Below are 10,506 nucleotides of genomic sequence, written 5' to 3'. Positions count from 1 at the left end.
TCCAGCATCACTAGTGGCACTCTGTATAGGTCCCATGGTGTTATTCAAAGTTTATGGTATTGCACTAAACATGATAAAAAATACATGAGAACCAGGAAGGATCACTTTCTATTGCACATGCAATTTACTGGAGAGCTGAACTGCTCACTCCCAGATGATTAGTGTCGCACCGCACTTTAAGGGGATACTCTCAACACTTGGACGCACCAATAGCAACAGGAAGCAGCTACAAAATTATTACAGTAGTACAGTATGTACTGCAATTAATTTTATCCAATTATGATTTAACACTGCATCTTTTTACATTTGTTTACATTTTGCTCAAGTGCCAATGGCACCATGTATGGTCTGTGTTTGCATTTGTAAGTTTTGATAAGTTTTAACTCTTTATAATAGATTTGTATATACTTTATGGTAGTAAATGATAAAACAGACTTAGTATCTACATATATTTTATGCATTCATGACATAATTTTTTCTTAATTTTTTTCAATATTTCTAAGCTATATATTTTGTCTGCAAGTTTTTTCAAATTGTCACAAATCTCAAGAAAAGTTCCAATATATTGAAAAAAATATCTATGTATAACTGGATCAGTGCAGACCAAACCTGTGTTGTTCAAGGTTTAGCTGTATTATGAAATCAGCAAGTTTGATACCCCCAGCTTTGTTCTTTTTGCTCAAGATTATTTTGGCTAACCGGGGTCTGTTGCAGTTCTATATAAAGTTTAGGATTTTTTTCTATTTCTATAAAAAATGACATTAATATTTTAACAGGGATTGCTTGAATCTGTAGATAGCTTTGAGTAGTATGAACATTTTAACAATATTAATTCTTCTAGTCCATAAACATCGAATATCTTTGTATTCCTTTGTCTTCTTTATTTCATCAATCTTTTACAGTTTTTAATATATAGATCTTTCACTTCCTTAGTTAAATTTACTCCTAAGTATTTTTTTGATGCTATTGGTAAATGGGATTGTTTTCTTAATTTCTTCTTCAAATAGTTCACTGTCAGTGTATAGAAACAACAATGAATTCTGTGTATTGATTCTGTAACCTTCATCTTTACTGAATTTGTTACCTTTTAATAGATTTCTGATAGAGCCTTGAGAGTTTTCTACATACGAGATCATGTCATCGGCAAACAGACAACTTCACTTCTTCTTTTCCTATTTGGTTGCCTTTTCTTTTCTTTTTTTTTTTTTTTTTTTGAGTCAGAGTCTCACTGTGTTGCCCCAGCTAGAGTGAGTGCCATGGTGTCAGCCTAGCTCACAGCAACCTCAAACTCCTGGTCTTAAGCGATCCTCCTGCCTCAGCCTCCTGAGTAGCTGGGCCTACAGGTGCGTGCCACCATGCCTGACTAATTTTTTCTCTATATATTAGTTTGGCCAATTAATTTCTTTCTATTTTATAGTAGAGACAGGGTCTCGCTCTTGCTCAGGCTGTTTTCGAACTCCTGACCTTGAGCAATCCACCCGCCTCAGCCTCGGCCTCCCAGAATGCTAGGATTACAGGCGTGAGCCACCACGCCTGGCCTGGTTGCCTTTTATTTCTTTCTCTTGCCTATTTGTTCTGGCTAGGAATACCAATACTATATTGAATAGAAATGGTGAAAATAGACATCCTTGTCGTATTCCTGATCTTAGAGAAAAAGCTTTCAACTTTTCATGGTTGAATAAGATGTCAGCTGTGGGCTTGCCACATATGGTCTTTATTGTGTTAAGGTACATCCCTTCTATACCTAATTTGTTGAGAGTTTATTATCATGAAAGGATGTTGAATTTTGTCAAATTATTTTTCTGCATCTATTGAAATATGTGGTTTTTGTTTTTCATCTTGTTAATATGGTAGAGCACATTTACTGTTTTTTGTGTGTTGAATATCCTGGCATCCACAAGATAACTTGATCAGGGTGATGTTTTTAATATGCTGTTGAATTCAGTTTGCTAGTATTTTGTTGAGGATTTTTACATCTATGTTCATCAGGGATACTGACCTATATTTTCTCTTTTGTAGTGTCCTTTTCTGGCTTTGGTATCAGAGTGATGCTGGCCTTGTGAGTTTGGAAGTACTCCCTCCTCTGCAGTTTTTCAAAAAAGTTTGAGAAGAACTGATACTAGTTCTTTAAACGTTTGGTAGAATTCAACAGTGAAGCCATCAGGTTCCAGACTGTTCTTTGTTGGAAGACTTTTCATTAATGCAATCTCCTTACCCATTATTGTTAAATTCAGATTTTGTATTTCTTCCTCAGTCAGTCTTGGTAGCTTATATATTTCTAGAGATCAGATTATCTTGAGTTCCCTTACACAATCAACAATGCGTTATTTATGGTATGGATTACCTGCCCAAACCTGGAACCATTTCCTTAAGTATTCCTCTCCTTCCTCAATGGGCATGTTACCTTATACTTTTATTTCATTTTCATCTAGTTCTACAAATAGACCTCTTACCATCTACATTTTCCCTCTATTATTTATAGTAAAAGAAATGTTTTACTTCCCAGTACTTTCAAAAAGGTACAATTTGCTCTTAATTAGAATTAGAAAAGAAAAATATCAAATGGAAAAGGACAAAAGTGAGTATTATATTATTTCCTGGCAACTTCTATTCCAGAGTTCTCCTTCTCCCATACTATTTGATTTTTCAACAGAAAATGTAGGAATAGCAAGGAAAGCATTTTTAGCTTATCTGAAATTTAAAAACCCTGTTCTCACCCCCATTACTCTATAACCTAATTGATGGAGTATATTCATAGTTCCTATTTGACTCAACAATCATTCAGTGTGACATATTTATACAAAATTTTTAATACGAAATTCATACCTGAACTCCTTTTAGTGTATGATTCAGTGTATCAATAAAGTTCTGAATTTCATCATTTTTACTTGCCAGAGTTGAAATGATCCTCTGTAGAGCTTCCTAGGATTAAAAAAATTAAAATATTATATTTTAATGAAAGAGAATTATAAATTCAAAACAACCATTTTCTAAACAAACTTCATGTAAGAGTATATATTGCAAACAAACAGGAGACATGTAAAGCTTCTCATTCATTGTTCAAAATTTCCAAAGGCCTACAATTACAAAAGATAGGGTATGTATTCATACTGCATCAAACTTTCTTATTCTATTATCTGACTTAATAACCATAATATTTTTCAGACTGAAAATGATCAGTGTTATGTAATATCAATAGAATTATTTTAGGTCATAAGGCCATGGAAACGGAATAGAAGCAAATCCTTAATTGCTGTAAAAAGAAAATGGAAACTTCTAATACAACATCAGGATATGAGGAATAAAGCAATGAAACATTGAAATTCAACATTTATTTATAAAACTAAAAAAAAATTTTAGAAATATGAAACTAGATAATAAATGCACATCTAGAATGACAATATTCATTGTAATACTTACAGATGCTGCAGAACCACAATAAGCTAAGCAATTTTTATAGCAAATACCCCAGACTTTGATAATGTTTCCTATTTAATTTTCTCATACTCTCTAGTTCAGTGTTATTCAATAAAATTTTCTGCTATGATGGAAATGGTCTATACATGTGCTGTCCAATATGGTAGCCACTAGCCACATAAAGCTAATGAAGTCTTGAAACACGGCTAGCGCAACTAGTCCGAGTCACATGTCAAGTTTAAATTTATTTTTTTAAACTTTAATTAATTTCAGTTTATATAGCCTCATGTGACCAGTGCTATAATATTGAATAGCACAGGTCTAGTTACTTAATAACTCTTCATGGGTAGCAAAGGCAAAAACCAAATAACGTATTTTGTATTCACAGTAAAAATCAAATGCAAGTACTTTTACTTAGTTTTCTCAGAATAGGACTTGTTTCTATAAGCACCTATAACCTTAAATATTTTAATAAAGCTTGTAAGTTTTTGTAGGATAAAAGTTCTCCTAAAAATACCATCAGATACTGATTAAAAGGTTATATATAAAGAGCTTAGGAAATAATCTGAAAGGGGATGACATTTTATACAAATGTTCATAAAGCATTATAGTAATAAAATATTTAAAATAATTGTAACAGTTCTCATTTAATTCTCACAAAAATCCCTGAAGACAGGAGGTATTATCATCATCCTTGGGGCTGCCTAAGGGCTCTCTTTTGTATTCACTTACCTACACTATTTCTTCCCATTCTCACTACTGGTAGCATTTTAATATAACACAATGAAGTTACGCTATGAAAGAAGACCAATGACACCAAGAATTAATTGTTTATCTAGTCAGTGCTATTCTCAGAAACTGGTACACTAAGATTTGAATACAAAGACCACAGCAGAATGGCAGAATTAAGCCAGGACTTGGGGTGGGGTGGACACAGTTGGAAGGGCGATGGTAGTAGTACAAAGATGTAGAAAAGGAGATCAGAAGATTTAAGAGAAAAGAGTTTTCCAAGTATTTATCCAAGATAGGCTCTGTATATATTTAAAAGCAACACAATGGAACAGTAAAAACAGTTCTGCACAATCCTCAGACTGTTTATAACAGGCTTCAAATAATAAGACTGGGCTCTTTCTGGTTAATGGACTGTCTCTGCCTCTCCTTCTATACCTTATAATGGCAGGGTTACATGTATATTGTACAAATGGGAAAATGGAGATTCAACTGGTTGCCCAAAGTGACACTGCTAGTAAGGTAAAGAATATGTCAGTCTATTTCCAAAGCCCATGCTCTTAACCACTTTGGAATACTGTCCCTAAATCTAACCAATTAACCTATCATATGGTATACCCATACAATAAGTTATATATTCTCTAAACATCTGGTTTGCTACAGGTTTTCAATAACAGAGAAATGCCAGAATTTTCATAACAGAATCACAGCTTGAGACATACGGTTGTCCACTAGGAGGCGTATCTAGTGAATGTCAGGGTAAAGTTGATAATATTCTACCAGACAAGGGTAGAAAGAAGAGTCTTCTGGAAAAGATCTTATTCTATGAAAAAAATGACCCAGGCCCAATGAATTCAACCCAATAAGAAAATTTCAATCATTACAATATATGTGAGTTCAATAAAAACTAAAAAAATTTCACAGAAAAAACCTGTGAAATATCTGCACATAAAAAAGGCTGATAGAGTTCAGAGCAAATATTATAAAATCTCCCTAGCATAAAATACCTTCCCACTTTTATTTATTTTTTGTCTGAGTTTAGTAACAAATGTATTTAAAGAATTTTGTAGAAAAAACTATGGAAATAGCAGAGCTTATTGTCCCTACTAGTAAGCTCTGACCTCCAAAGATTTTAATGAGAAGCCTATTGTTTTTTTAAGCTCCTGTTAGTTACTGAGTATATGGGGAAACTGCGGCCTTCTATTTTAATAAAATCCTTTTATTTTTATTAATACATTTTTGTTAATCTTTTATATTTTTATTTTATTTTTAAAACAAATCTAGGATTTGTTCTGTAAAATTTGGATTCAGTTAATAGGCTACACTGAAGGACCTAGAGAGCTAGAAGTGGCCTTAAGACTGCAGGTTCCCCACTTCAAAGACATCTAAATGTTCTAATTTTTATAAGGTCTTTAAGCTAAATGCTCTATACCTTTAAGAGCTACCCACCTGCTGAAAGTTAACAGACTCTGGTCTAATAATGATGTTAGAGGTCAGAATACAGCCTTTACCAACTGCAATGTTCTCATTCTCCTTAGAGCAGCACTGTCCAATAGAAACATAGTATGATCCAATAGTAGCCACATCAAAAAAGTAAAAGAGAAACAGGTGAATTTAATTTTAATATTTTACTTAATTCAACAGATCCAAAATATTATCTTATCATTTCAACATGTAATCAATATTTAACAATTAGTAATGGGTTTCTTTCTTTCTTTTCTTTTTTTGGTTCTGAGTCTTCAAAATCCAGAGTATATTTTACACTTACAGCCTATCTCAATTCCAATTAGCCACATTTCAAGTGCACAAAAGCCACATGTGGCTAGAAGCTACTATCCTGGACAATATAGACTTGCAGGTCTATATATTATCCAAATAGTACATATATTTCTAAGAGTGGGGATAGGGCAGAGATCCTCTATTTTTTTTTTATTAATTTGTAATTAAAAATAAACAACCTAAAATCTCTCTGGACTTTTTCTTCAAAGACCAAAATTTCTTTCCATGCTTACGTTAATTCCAGATTCTTGAATTATAATAGCTGTATGTGAATATAAGTTAAAATGTTATAAACAAGTTCCCTTACCAGAATTTCTCTAATTTGTTTTTATTTATATAAATATTATATAAATTTATTTATATAAATATTATCTCTAGAAACTGAAAGGTAATATAATATTATCAACTCTCAAAAAAAGTTGTTACTTATAAGCAGCATTCCTTTGGGATCCTTCTAATACCATAACAAAAGAGACAAATACACTCTTCTTCCCTATAAAATTTACACAGCTCACTGTTTGGGGTTAGAATAGACTTTTTGGGATCACAAAAGGGTACGAATGTCCATGTAAAGGTTGGCAGCTGAAATATGTAAGTTAAACAAACTCAAAGAATCATCAGAATAATGTCCATTTTTTTATGGTACTGTCCTATACCTCCAAAATATTACACCCTTAGATTATAGTTAATCTTAAATAGCTTGCCCAGAATCTCAGAGCTAACATGTTGCACAGCCAGAATTCAAACATAGGCAGTTTGATCCCTGAGTCTATCCTCTTGACTATTACACTGTACCACCTGATAAGGTAAAGATCACAAATTCATGCAAAGGAAATCAGAATATCTTAGGGTACCAAAAGGACTAGGATTTTACTTCAAGTTAGACAAAACATGAACTGATCAAGGGGTTATAACACATACCACCCTGTCACATACAAGGGCAACAGAAACAGCTATTCTTCCTACAGGCATATCATCATAAGAATCTGAGAACATGATGATGTTCATCATTTTAAAACGGCATGCTTCTTCTGGTTTTAGCCTAACAATATGTGAAGATGTCAAATTCAAATGAGTGTTATTTTTGTTTCTTCCAACAAAAAACTCTGCCAATGTGTGCTACTTATTTGGAAACTATCCAGTGTAACAAGCCCCTGAAATTATAATGCATAAACTTTTTATTCTTAGAACCAGTGGCAGAAAACCATCATGCCCTGAACCAGCAGGCAACAACATTCATGTGGTCATAATTAGAGAAATACTCTGACATATGAGTTCCCCACTAGCATCTTCTCAGACCAGGAGACGATTTCTGAGTCAAATTCTACATTAGTATTCCAGACAGTTGAGATAACGCAAGTCTAAAAATACTGCAAATACCATTAATGAATCTATAATTTAACACATTAGAAACAAAAATTTTTTCCTTGGGGGCCACAGTGGTTTATTTTAAAAACCAAAAACAAAATGATCCTTACTAATTTAATAAAAAATCTGTTATTTTTTTATTGTGTGTGAGTTATATGCAACTTGAAAAATAGTTCTTGAAGGTCTCAAGGTGAAGAGACCTGTGAGTTACATATGCTTCACGAGGCCCCGAGCTCAAACTAGCATGAGTTAAATACAACTCACATGGCAGTTAATTTGTAAAAGGGGTCAAATTATTACAGCCAATTCAGTTTGTATTTATTAAGCACTTCCTATGTGTCAGGCACTGTGCTAAATTAACATGGAATATTTTTTAAATCATCACAACAGATTTTTAAAAAGGTATTATCAGTCTTTGTGTTTCATGGTTGGGAAAAAGGAAGGTTCAAAAAGTTAAGAAACTTGTCTTAGGTCACACAGCTATCAACATGGTCACAATCCAAATCCAAGAGGTTGTCTCCAGAACCTCTGCTTTTACACTATCCTAAGCTAGTTATTGTTGGAGACTGTACAAAATAATCATAGGGTTCCTTCAACCAGAGGAAAGATTAATGAAACCAGCATGTAGCATTCCTGGAAAAGGCCCATCCATCACCAGAAATGATACTTGCATCACCCCATGCCACAAACCTCTCCTTTGAATTAGGTGACAAGAGTTGAAATCCAGAAAGTTCTATACACCTGGTATGCTAGACAATCAGAATCTTACCAGTTGATCATAGCTATGGCAATATTAACAAAAGTATCATGCTCAGATATGATATAAGAAGGTGAAAAAGGAGAACTGAGAAATTCAGGAATCTGATAATCATAAAATAGCTAACTGGTGGAAAGCTACACTGTCTCTAACAGTGAAATGGTTGGGAATATTACCTGTATACAGACATAACCAAGACTGAATTGACAATCAATTCTGATTGTCTAGCTTACCAGCTAGCAAAAAAATCTAATCCTAGTAATAAAAAAAAAAAAAAAAAAAAAAAAACTGGTAGGGAATGTTGCCTTTCTACTCTGAACCCTAAGATATCAAGGCAGAAAAGGAGGTAGTCTCCTCTTTGAAAGAATATAGTATGTCAGAGGCTGCAAAAGCAGCCTTAACCATGTGCAGCGTCCTTTGAACTGGTTGTTCTACCCAGTGAAGTCAAGGAGGTTTGTATTTGGCCAAGGAAACTAGAGGTCCCACCATTAGAGTGGGAGTAGAGATGGGGATACTCTCAGGTACTGCTAGTTTAAGTAGTACAAACTAACATCACCCGTCTCAAGGGCAACCTGGCGATACAATACCAAAAGACGTTTTTAAAGTATATACACATTGACTTAGTAATTCCATTTCTACTACCTTATTCTAAGTAGATAATTATGGCTGTAAGTAGAGACTTGGCTACAAGAATGTACATTGGTGTTATTTATAACATTAAAAAGTTGGGATAAACATAAATGTACAACAAAAAGGTACTGACTAAAAAAAATTAATACAGCCATACAAAATAATTCTGCTATCATTAAGAGTGTTGTAGAATGATTAACATGGAAAAGTATTCATGACATATTATGTGAAAGGTATATTATAAAGCAGTATATATAGCATGAGACCACAAATTTTCTTAAGATTCTATATGCACATCAAAGGACTAGATGGTAATACAAATGTTGAAAGAAGTTTTCTCAGCGTGGAAGAATTATGGGCGATTTTTATTTTATTTTCATTTATCTATATCTCCCGTTTTCCTACAATAAACTCCTATTACTTATATTTATAACATAACGAAAGTACACAGGCTAGCTGTGCTAACACTTTTTTATAAATTAGTTCAAATATAATTGTCAATCAACAAGCATCAATAACTGAGACCAGATCCTGATGACTGGGAAGAAGTGCCAACAGAGGGTGAAAAACATACAAAAAGAGGGCTGGAGACAAAATTCACCACTTTAAAATATTTTCCATCCTAGGCTGGAGTGGAATATCTATCACTATGGCAAACAATACATGTTTGCTGCACGAGTAATTCTGCTTACATTCAGCCAAGCATTGCAGAGAAGCACTATGTTTTTAAAATAAAAAGTCTGCTTCACTAATGTTTAAAAACTCCCAAGTTCAATAAAAAAATGAAATTTATTTAAATATAGCAGTCATAAGTATGTCAGTATGGTTTTCATTTATACTTTCTTGCTCACAGCTCTACTTTAGAAAGCTAAGATCCTCCCTAAAAAAAGAAAAAGAGCAGAAGGGAGGGGAGACATATATACATATACACATGTGTATGTATACATATAAACAGAAAAACAGCAATTTTATTTGGAGTAGCAAGAGAGACCAAATTCCAGGTTTTTATCTAAATCATGTTCTAGGCTGAGCACAGTGGTTCATGTCTTTATCTCAACACTTTGGGAGGCTGAAGTGGGAGGATCACTTGAGGCCAGGAGTCTGAGACCAGCCTGGAAAACAGTGAGACCCTGCTTCTATAAAAAATAAAAAATGTCCATACTATCCAAAAAGATTTATAGATTCAATGCAATTCCCATCAAAATACCAACATCATATTTCACAGATATAGATAAAACAATTCTACACTGTGTTTGGAACTAGAAAAGTGCCCAAATAGCCAAAGCAATCTTAAGCAAAAAGAACAAATCAGGGAAGCATCACATTACCAGAGTTCAAACTATACTACAAGGCTAGTAACCAAAACAGCATGGTATAGGCACAAAAATAGAGACATAGACCAATGGAACAGAACACAGATATAAAACCATCTACATACAGCCAACTGATCTTTGACAAAGCAGATGATGATATCCTGTAAGGAAAAAAAAGCCTTATTCAATAAATAGTGCTAGGAAAACTAGATAGTCACATGAAGAAAAATGAAACAGGACCCCTATCTTTCATCACTCACAAAAATTAATTCAAGATGAATAAGACTTAAATGTAAGGCATGAAACCATAAAAATTCAACAAGAAAATGTAGGAAAAACTCTTCTAGATACTGGCCTACGCAAAGAATTTATGACTAAAATCCCAATCGCAATTGCAGCAACCAAAAATAAATAAACTGGGCTTGATTAAATTAAAAAGGTTCTGCGTAGCTGAGTAAATAATCAATACAGCAGAGACAACCTACAGAATGGGAGAAAATATTTGCAAACTAT

The 10,506-nt window shown here is 33.5% G+C and overlaps 1 protein-coding gene across 3 annotated transcripts in view; it reads right to left on the bottom strand.

Moving 5' to 3' along the window:
- Positions 1-10,506, bottom strand: part of FSD1L (fibronectin type III and SPRY domain containing 1 like) — an 87,948-nt gene that overhangs the window by 72,096 nt on the left and 5,346 nt on the right. For 2 of the 3 annotated variants that reach the window (XM_012736804.2, XM_012736805.2), the window contains exons 2-3: positions 5,596-5,691; positions 2,827-2,922 (exon numbers count right to left, since the gene is read on the bottom strand). In XM_012736804.2, the coding sequence (XP_012592258.1) occupies positions 2,827-2,922; positions 5,596-5,691 (192 nt within the window). The remainder of the gene's footprint in view (positions 1-2,826; positions 2,923-5,595; positions 5,692-10,506) is intronic. The other variant, XM_012736806.2, reaches the window with a different exon arrangement.

The sequence above is a fragment of the Microcebus murinus genome, chromosome 12 (genome assembly GCF_040939455.1).
Source record: "Microcebus murinus isolate Inina chromosome 12, M.murinus_Inina_mat1.0, whole genome shotgun sequence".
Taxonomy (NCBI): Eukaryota; Metazoa; Chordata; class Mammalia; order Primates; family Cheirogaleidae; genus Microcebus; species Microcebus murinus.
Note: the sequence above shows the minus strand (reverse complement) of the source record. Positions and strands in the feature narration are given on the sequence as shown.